This window comes from Quercus lobata, chromosome 5 (assembly GCF_001633185.2).
Source record: "Quercus lobata isolate SW786 chromosome 5, ValleyOak3.0 Primary Assembly, whole genome shotgun sequence".
NCBI lineage: Eukaryota > Viridiplantae > Streptophyta > Magnoliopsida > Fagales > Fagaceae > Quercus > Quercus lobata.
The window spans coordinates 48,476,983-48,500,393 of NC_044908.1; the positions used below are offsets into that span (position 1 = coordinate 48,476,983).

At 36.4% G+C, this 23,411-nt stretch overlaps 2 protein-coding genes and 3 long non-coding RNA genes across 6 annotated transcripts; 3 read left to right on the forward strand and 2 right to left on the reverse strand.

The window, feature by feature from the left end:
• The first annotated feature begins 471 nt into the window (after positions 1 to 471).
• Positions 472 to 3,455, forward strand: LOC115992898. Its single transcript, XR_004092717.1, has 2 exons — positions 472 to 909; positions 3,189 to 3,455. It is a non-coding gene; the product is annotated as an uncharacterized LOC115992898 (long non-coding RNA).
• A 646-nt stretch (positions 3,456 to 4,101) lies between these two features.
• Positions 4,102 to 6,654, forward strand: LOC115991662 (non-functional NADPH-dependent codeinone reductase 2-like). The gene is made up of 4 exons (XM_031115497.1): positions 4,102 to 4,532; positions 5,366 to 5,615; positions 5,718 to 5,897; positions 6,161 to 6,654. The coding sequence occupies exons 1-4, from the start codon at positions 4,192 to 4,194 to the stop codon at positions 6,383 to 6,385; spliced, it is 996 nt and encodes a 331-aa protein (XP_030971357.1). The 5' UTR covers positions 4,102 to 4,191; the 3' UTR covers positions 6,386 to 6,654.
• Positions 5,357 to 20,917, reverse strand: LOC115991665. Its single transcript, XR_004092275.1, has 2 exons — positions 20,846 to 20,917; positions 5,357 to 5,465 (listed from the first exon to the last, which is right to left on the reverse strand). It is a non-coding gene; the product is annotated as an uncharacterized LOC115991665 (long non-coding RNA).
• On the reverse strand, positions 8,338 to 11,554 carry LOC115991666. Of its 2 annotated transcripts, none has more exons than XR_004092277.1 (2): positions 8,643 to 11,554; positions 8,338 to 8,445 (listed from the first exon to the last, which is right to left on the reverse strand). It is a non-coding gene; the product is annotated as an uncharacterized LOC115991666 (long non-coding RNA). The 2 variants fall into 2 exon arrangements; XR_004092276.1 differs by having other exon boundaries at positions 8,632 to 11,554.
• LOC115991664 (non-functional NADPH-dependent codeinone reductase 2-like) lies at positions 19,147 to 22,037 on the forward strand. The gene is made up of 4 exons (XM_031115498.1): positions 19,147 to 19,569; positions 20,752 to 20,995; positions 21,098 to 21,277; positions 21,546 to 22,037. The coding sequence occupies exons 1-4, from the start codon at positions 19,229 to 19,231 to the stop codon at positions 21,768 to 21,770; spliced, it is 990 nt and encodes a 329-aa protein (XP_030971358.1). The 5' UTR covers positions 19,147 to 19,228; the 3' UTR covers positions 21,771 to 22,037.
• The last annotated feature ends 1,374 nt before the right edge of the window (positions 22,038 to 23,411 follow it).

The window sequence follows — 23,411 nt, forward strand, 5'->3', positions numbered from 1 at the left end:
TTAGGTATGGTTTTATTCTCTTTCCCATTTGATTCTGCAAATGCCGTGGTTTTTTGTGGGTGGAATCTTGTCTAATAAGACTTCTGGCTAGGGCCGCTGGGCCTACTTAAGTTCTGGCTGGGGCCGTTGGGCCTTGAAGGTTGTTTTGATTTTTTGATTTTTTGGGTGAAGTGTTATTTAAGGAGACTTGTGGTTGTGGGTGGAGTTGTACACTTGTACTTCTGCTTTGGCTGGGCCTTGGATTTTTTTAAAATTTAATCTTGCATTTATATATATATATATATATATATTTATTGTTATAGGTAATATAATGAATCTTGCATTTATATATATAGGTCATTTTACTGTACCCCCAAAAAAGGGGGTACGGTACCCACCTATATCTGGGTCGTTAATTTCTTATGGTTTTGATCATGTCCGTTAATATAATTTTAAAGGTTTTTGGTTACCGGTTAAACAGGTTTTAAATATAAACAAAAAAAAATTAAAACATTCATCAACCTTTTCCGCCTTTCTCCTGTCTCACGTTTGCGTCTCTACCCAGTGCTCTGTTTGCCTCTCTAAACAAAACCCTCACAGAGCCTCTCTAAACAAAACCCTCAAATCGTTTGCTCTGTTCGCCTCTCTAAACAAAACCCTCAAATCGTTGATACCACATCTGCGGCGCAACCCACAAAACCCTCAGAGCCCGGCGCACCCACAAACACTCAGAGCCCGGCGCACCCACAACCTCAAATCGGAGGCGCTCCTTCTCATCCAATCCACTTGTCGGCGCCGCTCTCTAGCTTATTCAAATCAGCGGCGCACTCATATCCAATCCAACTCGACGGTGCTTCATCTCTTCCTGTACGACTCGGCGGCCCTTCTTCTCTTCCATTCTAAATCGGCGGCGCCACCCACAATCTTCAGGTTCTCTCTTTACATATGATTAACACTGATATCTAAACTTTGTGGGTTTATGATATTATTGTTTTGTTTGAGTTTCGGTTCTTATATATTTGACAAATTAATCTTTACACCGAAGGGCTTTGGCAAAGAAATCTCGGGTTGGGCTAGAACTAGAACGTCAGGTTTGGGTTGAAGACTTACCTGGGGACATTATCCCCCTTGCTCTGTTTGATTAGTTTTCTTATATTTTAATAAAAGCATCGATCTGTCTCACAGACTGGTTTCTCAAAAAAAAGAAAAAAAAAAAAAAAAAAATCTTTACACTTTTTGAGTTTGAGATGTGAGACGTGGGAACCCTTATCCATAAGTTGGGATAAAATTAACACTTTTAGAAAAATAGTCTGAGGCTGAGGCTGAGGCTGAGGCTGAACCTGACTACCAGCATATACTCAAGGTATGGCCTCTCTTATATAAATTAATGCATTACAAGTGTCTTTTAAAGACTTTAGAAGGTTAGGAATATTAAATGCAGACCATAAATGATTTGAGTCATCTGGGTGTTTGAATGCAGTACATGCTACATAATGATGTTAACATGCGCCACCTAGTGGATCAATTCTCTCCCACAATCAGAATGTCTGAAAAATAGTTTTAGAAATCATTCAGTTCACATTTGAACATACTTTAAAGTGGTCATTTGCTTCCCCATTTAATTAAAATCTAAGTTAAGCCTTCCATGCAGAGTATTTGATTACCAAGATATACGTGAGCACTAGGATTTTTCTAAACTAGGAGTTGTAGAAGATGTCCTTATTAGTTGAAAAAAGAGTCTAACCATCACAAATTAAATTTTATAACTAAGTTTATTATAGGGTAATGCACCATTTGCTGGTTCTGCGAACTTCTTTGGCATTTTCAAGTTTTGAGTGGCAGAGATTGAATTCTCAACTGATTTGTTTGGGAGTGTGGGGAGGACACGATACTATGAACCTATGGACTTAGGAGATTTTTTTTTTCCAACCACCTTGGCAGTAAGAACAATTTTAGAGTTGGTTTGTGCTATATTAAAATATTGAAGTGTCCTAAGTACATACCAAAATTAAGAAGAAGAAGAAGCATCAGCAGTAGTTTTGAGGCTTTGAGGGCGTTTGTTGAAATGAGTTTGTTCATATTGAGCTGCGTATGCATATAACAAGTGTTTTTCTATCTTTTGTGTCAGAAAAAATCTGGTCTTCGTTTTTTAATTTTTGGTCTGTTCCAATATTGGTCAGTGAATAAGTTAATGTACAGAGAGATTGAGGCTAAATAAAATTTCTCGTATTGGAACTTTTTTTCATCAATTTCTGGTTTATTTTTTCCCCTGGTTTCTTCTTCTTCTTCCTTTTTTGTTTATATTTTTTATAAAATAATCTTGAGTTTGAATGTGGAAAATTCTACAAGAAGTATTTAACTTAGGAGTACAGTTATGTGTAAGTTCAAAATAGCTTAAATCTGTTTTTACCTGCTTGCCCATTTTGATAACAACATAAGGATCACTGCATCTGACATCCCTGACTACAAGGTTTACCCCTCTATGGATATGAATCCTAAGCAGGCCCAAAAGGCTCTCCATCTCAGGGAAAAAAAAATTCAAATTTTTGACAAAAAAACCAGTAGAACACAAAGGAAATGAAAGGACTTGTTGCCTTATGTTATGGCTTTGAACATTGAATACCCTTTTACTTAGGCAGAGTGGAGAACTAGTTGACAAAATAGTTAGATACTATCAAAGCCTAACCCAATTGTGCATATTTATAACCAAAGAAAGAAGACCAAGAACCAAGTCCTAGGTTTGGCAAGTTGCAATATTTTATACCGTTCATAAATAGTGTAACAACCAGTGGGTTCTAGAAGTAATTTTAATTTGATGCTTAAAAACCAGAAATAAGTGCATAAAGTCACAGTTTAGTGGGATTGAGTTGTTTTTTTCAAACTTATTACTTGTTTGTCCAAGCTTGATTTGAATTGATCGAGAAGATTATGGGGTTGTGATAATATTTCATATTTCACATGGCTGATTTTTAGGGAGGGAACCTAATACATAAGGTATTGTATCTAAGTTTTGCCTAGAAACAAGGCCATCATGTCTAGAGTCGGGTAAAATTATATTTAGGTTATTTAGGTTTATATTTTAATTTTTCTTTGATTTGGTTATTCTAGAATGGGGTAAAATTCTGCAATTTCTTTAAGTACAAATTTTATTCACTCAATGAAGGACATCAATCTAACTTCAATTCCCATTTGGTTTTGTGGTTACGAAGAGAGAGAGGTATTGAAGATTTTTGGTGAAATTAAGAGAAATTACCTGTGAAGATCAAGGTAAAGAAATGCGTGAGTGTGGGCTGTGTGGCTGAACATGTGGAGGAAAACAGAGAAAGAGAAAAAGAACTGAATGTGTGGAGGAATGTAGAGAAAGAGAAAATGAAAAAGAAAGAAGACAAATGGTAGTCTGGTGAAGATGAAAAGCATAAAGGAAAGTCAAAAGTGAAGATAAGGAGAAGATAAAGAATACGTGTGTGGAGGACAAATGGTAGTCTGGTGAAGATGAAAAGCATAAAGGAAAGTCAAAAGTGAAGATAAGGAGAAGATAAAGAATACGTGTGTGGAGGAGAAAAAAAGAGGAAAAAAATTAATTAACGTGTGGATTAGGATGAAAGAAAAAGAAATAAAGAGAAAAATAAAATAAAGAATAAGAAATTAAAACTAAAAAAATGTTATTATAATATTTTCATAATAAATTTTAAGTAATAGATTATTATTAGTTAATATTAATGAAAAAAATAATTAAGTAGTGTATTCAAATTAAAATCAGTAATAACTTATTACATATAATTTATTATGAAAATATTACAAAAATATTTTTACAACAAATTTTAGTTAACAATAAATTATTATTATTATAAGTAGTTTTTTTTAGTAAGTATTATTAAATAATTGATTTAAGTATGAAATAAACTATCTTATATATACATAGTTTTTTTTTGGTAATTTATAACTCAAATCGTTACTTCTAACTTTTTCAAAAAACACTTTTTATTAATTTTTATCAAATACTCAATTTTTTAAAAAAACACAATTTTATATTGCATTTTTTAAAACATTTACTTTTTCAAAAAGTTCAATTTTAAAAAGCTAAAACAAACCTACCCTATATAAAAATATAAATATAGATTATAAGACTAATGATAAGAGTACCCCAAAGTAGCTAACCTTCAACATTCAAGGTTCAGCGCATTCTCAGTTTCTCTCTCACTCTCACCACACATGGCAACTACTACGCTAAATTCAGTTACTAAAATCCCAAAAATGGAGCTGAGCTCCTCCTCCGGCCCGGTGTCCATGCCCGTGATTGGCTTCGGCTCGGCGGCTGACAACAACGACAGTGCCACCTTGATATCAGCCGTGCTGGAGTCAATCAAGCTCGGTTACAGACACTTTGATACTGCTTCAGCATATGGGACGGAACAGGCTTTAGGAGAAGCTATTGCTGAAGCACTTAGACTTGGTCTTATTCCCTCTCGGGATGACCTATTCGTTACTTCCAAGCTTTGGCCTACTGAAGCTCATGCTCATCTTGTTCTTCCTTCCTTACAGAAATCACTTCGGTGAGTCTTGTCTTGTCAACCTGAACCAAAGCACACTGCCGTAAATTAGCATTTATAGTATCCATCTCATGTTCGTAATTTTGTTTCCTTTATTCATTTGGATTTATTTTTAATGATTTGAGAATTTTATTCATGTGGGTTGGTTTCAACATTTTTGAATGTTTACCAAGCAAGAAGCAAAGAATTTGCACGGACATGTTTGTCCATGTTTTTCTGTTCTTTAGTCAGTACAGGTGTACAAAACAGAAAATACATATACCAACCAGATGACATTTAAAGCAAGACTATCTTCAAGTAAGCAACTTGTCCATTCACTTTGAGATATGTAACATCTAAAACACTTGCACAAAATGATCCTTTTCTTCTTCTTCTTCCGAGCAACGTCTATATAGAGCATTTTTGTGAGGCTAGTAAAATAAAATAATGGGAACTCCTTGTGTACAAACCAACCCCCTTTTTTCCCTGTTTAAAATTGGATATGAGTTTTCTACTTTGCTGAATGAAAAAAGAAGGGTACTATTTTCATGTATCTATAAAATCTGTTGAAAAGAAGTTGGAACGGTCAGAATTCAATCATACATTTTAAGTAGAGAGACTAATTTCCTTTCTGGTGTAACATTTATGAAACTTCCAATTGGGAAATTGCAAACTTAGTCTTGGCCATGGTCAAAGATTAAAATATTTTGGGGACTTTATGATTGACATGAACCTCTTTTATGGTATCACAACTGCATCATTAACTTTCCAGGAATAATTTACAATCATATATGGAAAATCAACTAATTAAATACTTATTCAAGCAAATCATGTTTTTGAATGACTAATTTGTATAGGACTCTTCAGCTGGAATACCTAGACCTCTATCTGATCCACTGGCCCATCAGTGTTACTCCTGGACCAGTCACTATAGAACGCCCTTTTGATAAACAGGACCTTATGCCAATGGACTTCAAGTCTGTGTGGGCAGCCATGGAAGAGTGCCAGAGACTTGGCCTTACCAAGTCCATTGGAGTCAGCAACTTCTCTTGTAAGAAGCTCGAAAACTTGCTCTCCTTTGCTACTATCCCACCTTCAGTGAATCAAGTGAGTCATTGCTGCAACTTAAAAATTCTAGACAATGATTTTCACAAATTTAATTTGGCCTGTAGATAAACAATGATGATTAGGATATGATCGTTTTTATAGGTGGAGATGAACCCAGTTTGGCAACAGAACAAGCTGACAGAGTTTTGCAAGGCAAATGGTATCATTGTCACTGCTTTCTCCCCTTTGGGAGCAAAAGGGGTTAGTTGGGGCACCAACGATGTTATGGACAATGAAGTGCTCAAAGAGATTGCGAAAACTCGCGGAAAGACTGTTGCTCAGGTTCTACTATGTAGTTTTAAAGATTGCAGAGGGTCAAATTTCATATACAAAAGACCGATTTGGTGTGTGTATTATGCAAAAAACACAAAACACTATACGTATTGGAGAGAAAATAAATACAAAGAAAGTTCAAAAACAGATCATATGTGACATAATTTCACCTAGACACACAATTATATATACAGAAACCATAGCTATATATACATGTGTGTCCGTGTCCCAATATGTTCAACTAACTTTATGATTGTTTGGTTCATTGGCAGGTTTGTCTCAGATGGATTTATGAACAAGGTGCGGCTCTTATAGTCAAGAGCTACAACAAGGAGAGGTTGAAGGAGAACCTGCAGATATTTGATTGGGAACTATCAGAGGACGACTATGACAAGATTGGTCAAATCAAGCAGCACCGAATGATGACTAAAGAGGACCTTGTTTCCGCTCATGGACCATACAAGTCCATCGAAGAGCTGTGGGATGGAGAGCTTTAACGTACCTGTAGCCATTGCAAGCACATGTTTAATGTATATTTTAATAAGAGTGAAACGGGGTCGGGTTAGTGCATTGAATTGAATCTACCATGTTTCCTTATTGTTAATCATCTGTAAGACAGTTCGCTAGTTGCAATATGCTTTAATAAGATCTTATTGTTGATCATCTGTAAGACAGTTCGCTAGTTGCAATATGCTTTAATAAGATGAAATGATGTGAGAGTTTGAGTAAGCTTTAATAAAGTGGCAAAGAGCCCTTTGAGCCTTAATTTGAGTTGGCCTTTGCAAGTCAACTGGGTTTTAGATTTGCTAGTTGGTTAAAAGATTTGTTGATATTTGGTGTTCCTTGCAAGTTGATAGTTGGGTTTGTTGATATTTGTTGATAGTTGGGTTTTGGATTTGCTAGTTGGTTTTGAGATTTGTTGATATTTGGTGTTGGATTTGAGACTCCTTGACCTTGAGTAATTAATATAACATACATAGACAGATTTAACCCAAAAGCTTAAGCCCAATAAGTATGAGCTCAATTATGTTATATTAACCTCTTATTTTTATCATTATTATTTAATGTGGGACTTCACTCATACATCTATATCCAACAATCTCCCTATCATGTGTAAGTCTCTGCCTCTCTTTAGGCCATTAACAAGTCCTATGTTTTTTATTCATGGAAACCTCACACCTTATCGTTGTCTAGCACTATTGACAAATACTTCTTTGTTGAGCCTTTTTCCAAGATCGTTTGTGTAGGCATTTATGGGCTTGCCTTATGCAAAATATTGTTCCCACTTCAAATGAGAAAGTGGCTTATCCCTACTCTATTTGCAAAAGGGAGCCAAGTATACACCCCGTTTCCACTCCAATTGCAAAAGAAACCTTAATAACCTTACCACCTTTTGCCCCACACCACCATGTGCTCTAATACCACTTGTTGGACCTTTTTCCAAAATCGTTTGTGTAGGCTTTTATGGGCTTGCTTTATGCAAAATATCGTTCCTACTCCAAATGAGAAAGTGGCTTATCCCTACTCCATTTGCAAAAGGGAGCCAAGTACACACCCCGTTTCCACTCCAATTGCAAAAGAAACCTTAATAACCTTGCCACCTTTTGCCCCACATCACCATGTACTCTAATACCACTTGTTGGAGAGATATACAAATTGGAGAGACTAGAGACACACATAACCCAAAAGGCCTAAAACCTATGAGTATGAGATCAACTATGTTAGATTAACTACCCATTCTTCTCATCATTATTCAATGTAGGTCTCCATTCATATATGTACACCAAACATATATGGGTTTGATGTGAATTTGCTGTAGTTGATATGAGTTTTCACAATGATTGTAGAAGTGAAATGGAAAAGAAAGAGGTGAAAAAAATATTTCAGTGGAAAAAATAATATTTTAATAAAATAGGAATAGAGTATTGAAGCTGATGCATTTGTTGTAAAAATGCATCAGCTAAAGTAATAAAGTGAAGTTTTTTGGGTTAATTTAGCTATCAAGGACTTACCAATAACAAGCCCTTGCACATAATTATCTTTTCATCTGATCCGACTTCTTGCAAGTGACAGAATCATCTATCCTTGTATTTTATTTTGGTGATGTCTTTTGCTGAGAAGACTTACCAATAATAGCCTTCTTCACCTTGGAATTGAATGCTTGACCTTTAAGCCAACTCCCGAAAGGCTATTAAATTATGCACAACCTTAGCATCTATATCTTTAGAGGCTTCTACCATGACCTGAGCATCATAGCCTGGGTCTGTCCTTTTGTGTTCATCTCCCTCGTCTTAATCTGTTTTGGCTCCATCAATTGTGGTTTCTTTTTCTTGACTTTGAATTTCTTCTTTATTAGGCACTGGTTCTCTCTCCTTAGTTTAGTCTTTAGCCCCTTTGCCAATTTTTCTTTGTTGGTTCTTTGCATGAGGCAGATAATGAAATCCATTGATGTAGACTTCCCAGTTAATTTTTCAACCAAATCATCGATACTTTTTTCTCCTTCACATTCAACCGCTCTCACTTCTTCATGCCTCTGTAGCTTTTCCAGGTATTGTATCTTCCAGTAGATAGTAAAAAAAAAAAAAAAAAAATTAAAACTATAATCAATTATAATAATAATTCGAAGTTTTTACCAAGCAATAACAATTATAATCCTATAATTTTTCTTTTTGAATTAAACCCCAGAAATTTTATTGAACTATAAATCAAAGTTTACAATGGTAAGAAGGAAAAGAGCACAAACCGCTCAATTACATTTCTTTTGGATGCACATGAAAGAAACCTTTTGAAAGCCCATGAGTAGACATTGAATCAACCAGCAGACCCAGTTTGGAGAAACATGGTGCCACAGCTGTAAGCAAAAGGTAAAACAGCCTATTATCACAGTCAACTTTCAGTGCCCAAAAACCCATATCTTTGCAGTAGAGGAGATCTTGAAGTAGTGCATAACAATATAACATGCTTATGGAGGGAGCAATCACAGTTGTAATGGTTCCACTATTGCTACCAACACTTGTCTAGCTGCATCACGGATCACAGCTTCAATTCCTCCTAATAGTCTCAATTTGGTAGAGGCATTGGCCAAACTAAACTTACATATCAGTCTGCTAGAGAGGATGTGACCATTTTGGAAGCCAGAAGGCCCAGAACAACATTGTGATTCTGCGTAGTTCTGATCTCATGAAATTGTAATTTTGCCATCTTCGCTTTGCTGCACTAAGACTCCAAATTGATGTGTATCACCCAGCCTCCATGCATTGCATAGGATCGAGAAAGAGATTTCAATGTCAGGCGATTAAAACTTTGTCATGGCAATCTTCACAGAAATCCACCTAGTCTTGGGGTGTTCCTGTAGTTGATGTAATAGTAAAGTACTTCTGTTCCAGACCCCTTAGACATGAATGAATATCAGTCTCTACATCCTTGGCACAAAACACACATAACTCTTAGAGATGACTCCTCTCTTAAACAGAGTTGTTTAAGTGGACAAGATTCCATTACACATTCTCTGTATGAAGTTGACTTTCGGTTGCATTTGTAGAGACTAGAGTGAATTCCAAAAGGAGCGAAGGGTGGTTGCATTGGCTGACATGTTAAGCTAGACATGATAAGTAGTCGGGGTTGATAACCATCGGTCTTGACAACAGTCCGCCTACGGGCAAAACTATTTCCACACCCAAATCTACAACATGCTTGGGTGACAATTTTTGGTTGGATATCAACACTTGTACATGGGACCACCATTTGTAACTTAATGAAAAACTTGATTTTGGTGCACCAATCACAAGTTGTCACTTAAGTATGTTTGGATTTTGGCAATGGGTGTCTATAGAGTTTTCCATCTTGACAAACTTGCATGCTATCCCCATTGCCAATACCCTAACGTGTTCCCACAATAAACCAATAATAACATGTCTTGCCTATGCAATACTATGCAAAGTGTAAGATGATTGGGTGGGCATTGGGGCTTCTAGGAATGATATGTAAGAAAAAAAACCTTAGCCTTCAGTACTCGGAATTATAATGATCATGGATTGTGGATTAGAAGCCAACCTTGCTTGACTAACAAAGCTAGATTGCCATACTCCAGCTCTCTAAAACCCATTCATGAAGATGAAGGTGAATTTGGATATTGAAGGGGGAGAAAATAAATATCTTGAAACTGAATTAAGGGGCTTCCTTGGGTGAGTATATAATTTTGGGGTCTTTTTGTATGAGAGGCCATGGGAGGCTTTAGGCCTAAGCCTAGTGCCAGCCCTGCTACAAGCTACAGTATACAAATTTGTAAGCCAAAATGTTCAAAATTGAAAAAAAAAATGCTGAAAAAAGTCTAGTAAAGATCAAAATTGCCAGATTTTATTGCTCAATAGTGGGAAAAATGCTACATTCTGAGTACATACAGGCGAGTGGAAACATAGTGTCACTCCCATAATAGTTAGAAGTTCCACAAGAAACAAGAAACTACATTTTCAAACTTCCTTCTGTACTTCCAGGAACACCTAAAAATATTAATTCAATACACAAGTTATTAAATCCATATTAGTCTGTGAAAAGCACTAAAATGACAGTATAACAAGTAACAACCTGAAAAGAGTGTAGTAAAAAGAAAATTACATTCCCATTCAACTTAAAGGCTGTTGTGCCACAAAAGAGTTCTGGTTGGTAATAAATCTTTCCATCTCAGTGTTGTTTGGGATGCTTGGATGAATAATGCTGTTACTTGTTCTGTTTGATGAAATCATGTTTTTATCAAAAAACTTAGTCTGTTCAAAAATGCACTTTTCACTGTAATACAGATACATTATATGTCACATCCATGTAGCAAGTAGTAATTGAATGTACACTTTTTGCAATGATTTATAACAAAACAGACTACCACAAAGCTACAAGAACAAATCGTAATGAAAATATAAAGTTGGCCAACCACAAAGGGATATCTAATAAGTGCTAATCGTTGAATCAGTAACAATTAATTTCCTGTAAACCTGTTTACAATCAACATACTACAAATTATAGTCTGAAACAACCAACGTAGACCATGAGATTAATAAACTTATACTCTGCTTGCATATTCATCTTGTAGATTCTAATACAAGAATGAAAATCCATATTTGGATTTTCGATGTATGCGTTTCATGGCACTAGTTTGGGCACCCCAAGTCCCAGACATATTAGCAACTATTGCACTTAGAGAACTCGAAGTAGTTTTGACTAAGACTGCACTTGACATATTATTCTTGCAATATATTAAATGTTGGACAATACTTCTTTCTTATTTTATTTATGTATATATATATATATATATATATTTGATAATTCGATAATTACAATGAGGATGAGGGTTCTGAACACAAAGAAGTACCAATTGAATTTAACATTTAAAAGGAAGAGATATACTATCATATTATCAGATCAACAAGTATCTAATAAGTTTGGGATTTACCAAAACTGAGAACTGGTCTAAATAGTAGAGAAATCTAAAACCCATAAAAGCTTAAAATAACTTCTAATCTATATTCTTCTAAAAAAAAAATCTAATATATAAAAATATCTTTTTTGTACTAATGAATTTTGCTCATATTGAGGATTACATGTCTAGCATGCCATCCAGAGCAATTTGTTCTTCTGCAGCTCCACCTCCATCAACCATACAATGGAAGCTTCATCTGAGAAGATCTCAAGCGAAAGTTAGTTCCTCAGTTGTTGGATTTCAATGTTCATTGGGTACTTTATATACAAATTGCCGTATAATGAATTAGCAAGGCCTAATAACATTATTGTCATAGCATTTTGTGGTTGTGAGCATAATTGGAAATCAACCGTCCTCTAATTAATGGCTACAGAAAAAGCAATATGTTTTGTTGAGTTTAGGAGATATTGATATCGATGGTAAATCACTATATTCTCTCTCATTAGTGATAGTAATACCAAAAAAGAGTAGTAAATACCTTGAAATGGAATTAAAACACTTCCTTGGCGTTGTGGAAGAAAGCAGCAGAGCAAAGAACGGAGGCAATAAGGGCAAAAATTCCGAGACCAATCATCAAAGAGAAACCAGCTACTACTAAGTCTAGTACACACTGCACACATAAACTCATCATTATCATGTTCTGAATCAAAAACTCGGATCTCTCTCTCTCTCTCTCTCTCTAGAGAATCCAAGACAAGGCAAGAGCGGCGAAAGGAAACAAAAAGATTAAGATTGCTGTCTGTGTCTCACTGTTGGCCTTGTAGGCTGGGCCATGTTGTGGTGATTCCGGGCTCAGTAATCAGTAATCACTATACCATTTCAAGCCCAATTTTTTTCTCACCCGGTACCATTCCTCTTCCTCATCCTCACATCACTGTTGGCCTTGTGGGCTGGTCCATATTTGGAGCATAGCTTTTGGCTCAGATGTCCAGCCGAGATAATTCAAGTTGGGCTGGAAAGTGAACTTAAAGGGTTATAACTTTATAGTTTATTAAAAATCTGAATTATGAAGTTAAATGGGCAAAAAACATCGATTAAGTGAAGCCTAAAAACTTGAGAATTTCTCCAAAAGGGAATTCAACTTTTAATAGGATTCCTTAACCTATTTAAAGGGTTTCTAGGGAAAAATTCAGGGGAGAGCTGTCATAGAGCATAATTTAGGTTTTCTTAAAGTTTCTTTACCTTTTTAGAGTTTTATTTATGTTATGGCTTGCTAGAATCCTTGCTAAAGCAATGGGTAAAACCCAACCGTTTATTAGTATGTTCCTAACAATTATTTTTATGGTTTTAATGCTTATGTTATTATATTTTTGATTGATTTACTTATCTAGAAAAATGTTTAGTTCTGTATAATTCTTTGATTTATCGTAGACTCCGGGCACGTTAAATGTTTAGTATTCCTTGTGAACTAATTCACTAATTTTTTTTTTTTTTTTTTTGCCTAAAATCAATCAATTTCATGAAACTATCTTAGACAATTAATTCTTGAGTTTTTATTGTTAAATCATCCGACTAAAATTATCATTCGTATGAATTTTAGTTGAGTTATAAAATAAATATTGTTAAAACTACCAATAGATGTGTTGTATGTGAATCCCTAAACCTTTACGCCTTAATATATTGTTATTTTTTCTCAATAGACGTGTTCTCTCAATTAATATATTGCTTTGGTTAGTGGCTTTAATATTGGGAGATATTGGCCCAGCTATATTGCGGATGAGGATGATTGTAATGCTGAAGTTTGTGATTATCATGTCAAAGTTCTAAAGCATCAGCAAGTTCTGTTACATGTGCATCAGGTGCCTCAGGTGCCACACTGATGCAGCCCAAGCTGCATCATAGTGCAGTAGACAATGTATCAACAGAGCATTAGTGTACATCAAATCAAGCAAGACCCTTTGATGATGTAGCAGCAAGTGCCAAAGTAACAAATGTGACAATTGAAGAGCTAATTAATTGTTTAACTAGTGAATCTGATATAGCACAGTTGAAGAGAATTAAGAGTTGTATAAATATGCCTAAACTATAGAATAAGGATGTAGTATAGTTGGTTTTGTGTTGAAAGCTACTTGTAGTTTTGTACCTAACTAAAGGTAGGCTAATGACTCACGTGTGGTAGTTAGATAAATTGTTAGAATGTGGTCACACGTGCATAGCAGTTTATTTAGGTAGTTACATGCTCCGTTTGGGTATATAAGTGTACAGATCATTCCATTAATAACAGATTATTCATTTCAATCACAAATTTAGTTTCTTATATGATATCAGAGCAAAACCCATAGAATTTCTCTTCTCTTTTCTAGCGTTTCTTAGTTCAATTTTGGGGATTTTCTCATCCGCCATTGTCATCTTCCTCGAAGCTTTCTTCATTCACCATTGTTGTGTTCTATAAGCTCTTTCAATGGCAGAAACAGCAGCGGGCAATACTTCCACTACAGAGGCTTCATCTTCTTCGCAAGATTCATACAATCTTAGTGATCCTCTGTTCTTCCATCCTGGAGAAAATCCAGGAGCAATTCTCACTTCTCAACCATTAATTGGAGGAGAAAACTATCCTGCTTGGGCGAGATTAGTGAGGAAATCTCTGATTGCCAAGAACAAGCTTAGATTTATTAATGGATCATTAACCATCTCTTCACCATTGATGAATACACCAGTAGCTGCTCAAGCTTGGATACGTGCAGACAATATGGTAGGTACTTGGATTATCAATTCTGTATCACCAAAGCTCCAAGGTAGCATCATTTACAGAGACACTGCTTTGGAGATTTGGACTGATCTTCGAGATACTTTCTGTCAAGGAAATGGGACCAAAGTCTTCAACATCCAAAAACAGATTGCTGAGATTCATTAGGGAGAGCAATCGCTCACTAATTACTTCACTCAACTCAAGGTTTTATGGGATCAGTTGCAGAATTTGAGTCCATTTCCTCAATGTACCTGTGGTCAATGTGTGTGTGGCATCAATCAAAGGCTGAAGAGTCTTCAAGCTAAGGAATCCATCATGAAGTTTCTTATGGGGGTAAACGATGCTTTCTCTCAAGTCAGAACTCAAATATTGTTGATGGATCCTTTGCCTTCTGTCAATAGGGCACACTCCTTGTTCATTCAAGAAGAAATGCAAAGATCTGTGACCAATCCTGTTAGAGTTGAATCAACTGTTTGGGCTACCAAAAGCTCAGGCAACAATTTCAAAGGGAAAGAGAGACCTGTATGTACTCATTGTGGGAAAATGGGTCATATCGTGGACAAGTGTTACAATTTGCATGGTTTCCCACCAGGGTTTAAGTTCAAGAACAACAAGAATGCCACTGCTCATCAAGTCTCATCTAATCTTGAGTTGATTCAAGGCAATCAGTGCAATGGAGTTCATGCATTTACTTCAAACATGCCTGTTTCTCAAACTCCTTCATTCACTCAAGATCAGTATCAGCAGCTCCTAACCTTGATTGGTTCTTGTTCTACTTCACAACCCACAACAGGTCAAGCCCCTCATGTAGCCAATGCTGTGACTTACACATCCAATGCTGTTGCAGGTAACCTTACTAACTTTAAGCACTCAGTCTTCTCTGCTAAGACAGTAAATAGGAGAGCTTATAACTTTAACACATGGGTTATAGACATTGGTGCTAGTGATCACATAGTCTGCTCTATAAAATTGTTGACTTCTTATACTGAAATTTCACATTCCATGGTTGAATTGCCTAATGGGGAGGCTGTTGTTGTCACACACGTTGGAACCATACACCTTTCCTCTCACATTACCCTTACCAATGTGCTTTGTGTGCCTTCTTTCACCTTTAACCTACTATTTGTCGGTGCTTTAACTAAAACTCAACCCATATGCCTTGTTTTTCTATCCAAATTTTGTTTTATACAGGACCTTACTTGTTGGAGCACGATTGGAATGGGCCAAATGCATGATGGCCTGTATATGTTGCAAGATTCCAGCTTGGATCAAGCCACCACTTGTCTTGCTGATTTTCTGTCAAAGCAGTCTTTCAAATCTTTTTTTGCTGCTTGCTCATCTACTCTTTCTAGCAATTTGTTTTCCCTTTGGTATTCAAGGCTTGGACATCCCTCTGATGTGAAGGTTCAGTCCTTAAGCCATGTTTTTCCTTTTCTCAAGAACTGTTGTAATAAAACTTGTACTGTTTGCCCTTTAGCAAAACAGAAAAGAATTCCTTTTCCCTTCAATAAAAATAAATGTTCTCATCCTTTTGATCTTGTCCATATGGATGTTTGGGGCCTTTTTTCTGTTTTAACTTCTAATGGTCATAAATACTTCCTCACTATTGTTGATGATGCATCTAGAGCTACTTGGATTTTCTTACTCAAAGCAAAATCTGATGTTGGACCATTAATTGTTTCCTTTTACAACATGATTCTCACACAATTTGGAACCAAAATTAAGGTCATTAGATCTGACAATGCCTTAGAGTTTAGCATTTCAGACTTCTATAATTCCAATGGAATCATTCATCAAATGAGTTGTGTTTATACTCCACAACAGAATTCAGTTGTGGAGAGAAAACATCAACACATTCTTGCTACTGCTAGGGCATTGCAAATTCAATCTAGTGCTTTTGGGGTGATTGTGTTCTCACTGCAGCCTACTTGATTAATAGGCTTCCTTCTCCAATCCTTGATCATAAAACACCTTTTGAGATCCTATTCAACAAACCACCTTCTTATTCTCACCTTAGGACTTTTGGATGCTTATGTTTTGCTACTAATCTCACTCCTCATAAGCATAAATTCACTCCTAGAGCTAGAAGATGTGTTTTTCTAGGATACCCTTTTAATGTCAAAGGTTATAAACTTCTTGATCTTGATTCTCATACCACTTTCCTCTCTAGGGATGTTATTTTTCATGAATCACATTTTCCTTTCTCTTCTAATACTAATTCTCAGTCTCTTAATCTCATTCCTTTGCCCATTTTCTCTTCTAATTCTACCCAATCTTCTGTTTTCACTGATTTTCCTCTTCCAATCCTTTCTATTCTTCTTTGCCCATATCTGATGATACTATTGTCCAAATCCATCATGATTTTGATGAGGACATTCAGGAGTTTCTTGATGTATCTGATTCATCTCATGTCCATGATTTGTCCAATCAGCCACCTGTTGAACAGCCACATGTTGATCAGCCACCTATTGCCCTTAGAAGGTCTAATAGACCTACTAAGACTCCTTCCTATCTTGCAACTTACCATTGTAATCAGGTTTCATCTGCAACCCTTCCAATTTCCTCCATTTCAGGTATCTCACAACCCCTTCAATCTTGTATTTCTTATACTAACCTTTCCCTTTCATACAAGTCATTTTGCTATGCTATTTCCTCAATCACAGAACCTACTTTTTACCACCAAGCAGTAGGTAATCCCAAATGGCAAGATGCTATGGATGTTGAAATTAAGGCATTAGAAGCTAACAATACTTGGACTATTACTTCATTGCCACCAGGAAAGAAACCTATTGGATGTAAGTGGGTCTATAGGGTCAAATACAAATCAGATGGTTCCATTGAGAGGTATAAAGCAAGACTTGTTTCTAAGATGGTATCTTAGAAAAGGAAGGACTTGACTACATTGACACATTCTCACCTGTTGCTAAGATGGTATCCGTGAAGTGTGTGCTTGCTGTTGCTGCTGTGAAAGGCTGGTTTCTCAGCCAACTTGATGTTAACAATGCATTTCTCCATGGAAATTTGCATGAGGAAGTATACATGTCCCTTCCACTAGGATTTCACAGCAAGGGGGTGCAATGTAGTAAGGGGGAGCAATCACAGCTGGTATGTAAACTCAACAAATCTCTATATGGCCTAAAACAGGCATTTAGAATGTGGTTTTCCAAGTTTTCCACTGCTTTGGTTGAGTTTGGCTTTGTTCAATCTAAGGCGGACTATTCCTTATTCACTAGACAACAAGGTGAGTCATTCATTGTGTTGTTAGTGCATGTGGATGATGTTTTAATTACAAGTAATGATCAAAAAAGGGTTGAAGATTTCAAGGTGTTGTTAGATCAAAAGTTCAAGTTAAAGGACTTGGGAGAATTGAGGTATTTTCTTGGATTGGAGGTTGCTAGAATATATAAAGGAATCTCCTTATGCCAAAGAAAATATGCATTAGAGATATTGGAAGATGCTGGTTTGCTAGGATGTAAGCCTTCTAAGGTTCCTATGGATCAAACCTTGAAGCTTAGTAAGTTTGATGGTGAGTTACTTGATGATCCGAGCCAATATAAGAGACTGGTTGGGAGGCTCTTGTATTTAACCATAACCAGACCTGATATTACCTTTGCAGTCCACAAGCTAAGCCAATTCATCGCAAGGCCACGAAAACCCCATTATACAGCTGCTCTTAAAGTCCTACATTACCTCAAGAATGAACCAGGTAGAGGGGTTTTCTTTTCTGCTAGCTCAGAGCTTCATGTAAAGGGCTTTTGTGATGCTGATTGGGCTTCTTGTCCAGACACAAGGAGGTTTGTAACAGGGTATTGTATCTTCCTTGGAGATTCTTTAATTTCCTGGAAATCAAAGAAGCAAGCTACTGTATCAAGATCTTCAGCTGAGGCAGAGTATAGAGCAATGGCTGTGAGCACTTATGAGATTGTATGGATTCTCTACTTGCTAAAGGATTTACATGTCAAGCATGATAGAGAAGCACTTCTATTCTGTGATAGTCAGTCTGCTTTGCACATAGGATCAAATCCAGTTTTCCATGAAAGGACAAAACACATAGAAATTGATTGTCATATTGTGAGGGATAAGGTGTTGGCTAGAGTGATCAAGCTGAATCATGTAAGAACCCATTGTCAGTTAGCAGATTTGTTGACCAAAGCTTTGGGGTATAAGCAATTTTCTGAGTTAATGTCCAAGATGGGACTGATAAATATTTACTCTCCCTCAGTCCATCTTGAGGGGGCGTGTCAAAGTTCTAAAGCATCAGTAAGTTCTGTTACATGTGCATCAGGTGCCTCAGGTGCCACACTGATGCAGCCCAAGCTGCATCATAGTGTAGCAGACAATGTATCAACAGAGCATCAGTGTACATCAGATCAAGCAAGACCCTTTGATGATGTAGCAGCAAGTGCCAAAGTAACAAATGTGAAGATTGAAGAGCTAACTAATTGTTTAACTAGTGAATCTGATATAGCACAGTTGAAGAGAATTAAGAGTTGTATAAATATGCCTAAACTACAGAATAAGGATGTAGTATAGTTGGTTTTGTGTTGTAAGCTACTTGTAGTTTTGTACCTAACTAAAGGTAGGCTAATGACTCATGTGTGGTAGTTAGATAAATTGTTAGAATGTGTTCACACGTGCATAGCAGTTTATTTAGGTAGTTACATGCTCCGTTTGGGTATATAAGTGTACAGATCATTCCATTAATAACAGATTATTCATTTCAATCACAAATTTAGTTTCTTATACATGTTCCATATGATAGCAGCAAATCTCTGGCGCGTGACGCTTAGCGCCATGTAGTATCTCTCTCTCTCTCTCTCTCTCTCTCTCTCTCTCTCTCTCTCTCTCTCTATATATATATATATATATATATTAAAGGTGAGGTAAGCCGGTTTGGAAAAGGTAGTCAATTAAAAAGTAAAATTCAAAAAACGAACACAACTTTTGGACGTAATATGCACTCTTTGAACCTTTTGTGTTGGTTACACATTTTCACAATATTTTTCACTGTTTTAATCAATTGTCATCACTGATGTCACTTGGTATGAATTATTGGGATTGATGACATATAAATATAAATATAAATATAAGACTAATAATAAGTAAGAGTACCCCAAAGTAGCTAACATTCAACATTCAAGGTTCAGTGCATTCTCAGTTTCTCTCTCACTCTCACCACACATGGCTGCTACTACGCTAAATTCAGTTACTAAAATCCCAAAAATGGAGCTGAGCTCCTCCTCCGGCCCGGTGTCCATGCCCGTGATTGGCTTCGGCACGGCGGCTGACAACAACGACGATGCCACCTTGATATCAGCTGTGCTGGAGTCAATCAAGCTTGGTTACAGACACTTTGATACTGCTTCAGTATATGGGTCGGAACAGGCTTTAGGAGAAGCTATTGCTGAAGCACTTAGACTTGGTCTTATTCCCTCTCGGGATGACCTCTTCATTACTTCCAAGCTTTGGCCTAGTGAAGCTCATGCTCATCTTGTTCTTCCTTCCTTACAGAAATCACTTCGGTGAGTCTTGTCTTGTCAACCTGAACCAAAGCACACTGCCTTGAATTACATTGTGATCAAGCTAAACATACCTGCTTTTATGTTTAGAATTTGTGCCTGGTGGGACCCTAGTAAACAAATGGGAAGAACTTTCTATTTAGTGTTTAAAGCAAAAATTCTTTTGGCCTTTTAGGTCCTCATTTTGATTAATTAGCATTTATATTATCCATCTCATGTTCGTAATTTTGTTTCCTTTATTCATTTGGATTTATTTTTAATGATTTGAGAATTTTATTCTTGTGGATTGGTTTGTGATGCGGGAGACGAAAGAAGATTTTTATTTAGTATTATTTATGTTTGCAAGTTAATTGTATTTTTTATGTTTTATGTCCTAGTTTTTTATTAAGCTATTAATATTTTAATTTGGAAGTAAGGTTATTTTTGTAGTAAGGCAATTAGAGTTTTCTAGCTAATTAGAACTAGAGTTTAGCAATCCTTTATGAGCAACCTATTGTACTTTTGAGGAGTTAGTTGATATTTTGATGAATGAAAAAAATAGCCGTTTGGTCTTTCTTTGGTCTGGTGCTAACTCCAGGTCCACCCTAAGTGCTGACTCCTAATGGTTTTTCCGCTTGATGCTGACTCCAAGAAAGGCCTAGGTGCTAACTTCTAGATCATATCCCTTTATTTTATTATTGTTTCAGTTTAGTTCTGGTTGTCCTGCGTTAGTTTGTTTCAACATTTTTAAATGTTTACCAAGAAGCAAAGAATTTGCACGGACATGTTTGTCCATGTTTTTCTGTTCTTTAGTCAGTACAGGTGTACAAAACAGAAAATATATATACCAACCAGATGACATTTAAAGCAAGACTAAAAAAAAGAGTACTATTTTCATGTATCTATAAAATCTGTTGAAAAGAAGTTGGAACGGTCAGAATTCAATCATACATTTTAAGTAGAGAGATTAATTTCCTTTTCTGGTGTAACATTTATGAAACTTCCAATTGGGAAATTGCAAACTTAGTCTTGGCCATGGTCAAAGATTAAAATATTTTGGGGACTTTATGATTGACATCAACCTCTTTTATGGTATCACAACTGCATCATTAACTTTCCAGGAATAATTTACAATCATATATGGAAAATCAACTAATTAAATACCTATTCAAGCAAATCATGTTTTTGAATGACTAATTTGTATAGGACTCTTCAGCTGGAATACCTAGACCTCTATCTGATCCACTGGCCCATCACTGTTACTCCTGGAAAGGGGGAATCCCCTTTTGATAAACAGGACCTTATGCCAATGGACTTCAAGTCTGTGTGGGCAGCCATGGAAGAGTGCCAGAGACTTGGCCTTACCAAGTCCATTGGAGTCAGCAACTTCTCTTGTAAGAAGCTCGAAAACTTGCTCTCCTTTGCTACTATACCACCTTCAGTGAATCAAGTGAGTCATTGCTGCAACTTAAAAAGTCTAGACAATGATTTTCACAAATTTAATTTGGCCTATAGATAAACAATGATGATTAGGATATGATCGTTTGTATAGGTGGAGATGAACCCAGTTTGGCAACAGAAGAAGCTGACAGAGTTTTGCAAGGCAAATGGTATCATTGTCGCTGCTTTCTCCCCTTTGGGAGCAAAAGGGGTTAGTTGGGGCGCCAGCGATGTTATGGACAATGAAGTGCTCAAAGAGATTGCGAAAACTCACGGAAAGACTGTTGCTCAGGTTCTACTATGTAGTTTTAAAGATTGCAGAGGGTCAAATTTCATATACAAAAGACTGATTTGGTGTATGTATTATGGAAAAAAACACAAAACACTATACGTATTGGAGAGAAAATAAATACAAAGAAAGTTCAAAAACAGATCATATGTTATGGACATAATTTCACCTAGACACCCAATTATATATACAGAAACCATAGCTATATATACATGTGTGTGCATGTCCCAATATGTTCAACTAACTTTATGATTGTTTGGTTCATTGGCAGGTTTGTCTCAGATGGGTTTATGAACAAGGGGCGGCTCCTATAGTCAAGAGCTACAACAAGGAGAGGTTGAAGGAGAACCTGCAGATATTTGATTGGGAACTATCGGAGGACGACTATGACAAGATTGGTCAAATCAAGCAGCACCGAATGATGCTTCAAGAGGAACTTGTTTCTGCTCATGGACCATACAAGTCCATTGAAGAGCTGTGGGATGGAGAGCTTTAACGTACTTGTAGCCATTGCAGGCACATGTTTCATGTATATATTAATAAGAGTGAAACGGGGGTCGGGTAAGTGCATTGAATTGAATCTACCATGTTTCCTTATTGTTAATCATCTGTAAGACAGTTCGCTAGTTGCAATATGCTTTAATAAGATGAAATGATGTGAGAGTTTGAGTAAGCTTTAATAAAGTGTGAAATGATGTGAGAGTTGAGTAAGCTTTAATAAAGTGGCAAAGAGCCCTTTGAGCCTTCATTTGAGTTGGCCTTTGCAAGTCAACTGGGTTTTAGATTTGCTAGTTGGTTATAAGATTTGTTGATATTTGGTGTTCCTTGCAACTCAACTGGGTTTGGATTTGCTAGTTGTTTTTGAGATTTGTTGATATTTGGTGTTGGATTTGAGACTCTTTGACCTTGAGTAATTAATATAACATTCATAGACCGATTTAACCCAAAAAGCTTAAGCCCAATGAGTATAAGCTCAATTATATTATATTATATTATATTAACCGCTTATTTTTATCATCATTATTCAATGTGAGACTTCACTCACACATCTATACCAAACAATCTCCCCCCTCACGTGTGAGTCTCTGCCTCTCTTTAGGCCATTAACAAGTCCTATGTCTTTTATCCATGGAAACCTCACACCTCATCGTTGTCTAGCACTATTGATAAATACTCCTTTGTTGGGCCTTTTTCCAAGATCGTCTGTATAGGCTTTTATGGGTTTGTCTTGTGCAAAATATCGTCCCCACTCCAAATGAGAAAGTGGCTCGTCCCTACTCCATTTGCAAAAGGGAGCCAAGTACACACACCCCATGCCCGCTCCAATTGCAAATGGAACCTTAATAACCTTGCCATCTTTTGCCCCACACCACCATGTGCTCTAATACCACTTGTTGGGGAGATATACACATTGGAGAGACTAGAGACACACATAACCCAAAAGGCCTAAACCCTATGTGTATGAGATCAACTATGTTAGATTAACTACTTATTATTCTCATCATTATTCAATGTAGGTCTCCATTCACACGTACACCAAACATATATGGGTTTGATGTGAATTTGCTGTAGTTGATATGAGTTTTCACAGTGATTGTAGAAGTGAAATGGAAAAGAAAGAGGTGAAAAAAAATATGAGTGAAAAAAATAATATTTTAATAAAATAAGAATAGAGTATTGAAGCTGATGCATTTGTTGTAAAAATGCATTAGCTAAAGTAATAAAGTGAAGTTTTTTGGGTTAATTTAGCTATTAAGGACTTACCAATAACAAGCCCTTGCACATAATTATCTTTTCATCTAATCCGACTTCTTGCAACTGACAGAATAATCTATCCTTGTATTTTATTTTGATGATGTCTTTTGATGAGAAGACTGACCAATAATAGCCTTCTTCACCTTGGAATTGAATGCTTGACCTTTGAGCCAACTCCCTACAGGATATTAAATTATGCACAACCTTAGAATCTATATCTTTAGAGGCTTCTACCGTGACCTGAGCATCATAGCCTGGGTCTGTCCTTTTGTGTTCATCTCCCTTGTCTTAATCTATTTTGGCTCCATCAATTGTGGTTTCTTTTTCTTGACTTTGAATTTCTTCTTTGTTAGGCACTGGTTCTCTCTCCTTAGTTAAGTCT

Excerpts from the sequence above, each read along its gene's own strand:
- LOC115991664 (XM_031115498.1), top strand. The coding sequence starts at position 19,229 with ATGGCTGCTACTACGCTAAATTCAGTTACTAAAATCCCAAAAATGGAG. Across the intron at positions 19,570-20,751 it reads TCCTTACAGAAATCACTTCG|GACTCTTCAGCTGGAATACC; the intron begins GTGAGTCTTGTC and ends TAATTTGTATAG. Across the intron at positions 21,278-21,545 it reads ACGGAAAGACTGTTGCTCAG|GTTTGTCTCAGATGGGTTTA; the intron begins GTTCTACTATGT and ends GTTCATTGGCAG.
- LOC115991662 (XM_031115497.1), top strand. The coding sequence starts at position 4,192 with ATGGCAACTACTACGCTAAATTCAGTTACTAAAATCCCAAAAATGGAG. Across the intron at positions 4,533-5,365 it reads TCCTTACAGAAATCACTTCG|GACTCTTCAGCTGGAATACC; the intron begins GTGAGTCTTGTC and ends TAATTTGTATAG. Across the intron at positions 5,616-5,717 it reads TCCCACCTTCAGTGAATCAA|GTGGAGATGAACCCAGTTTG; the intron begins GTGAGTCATTGC and ends TCGTTTTTATAG.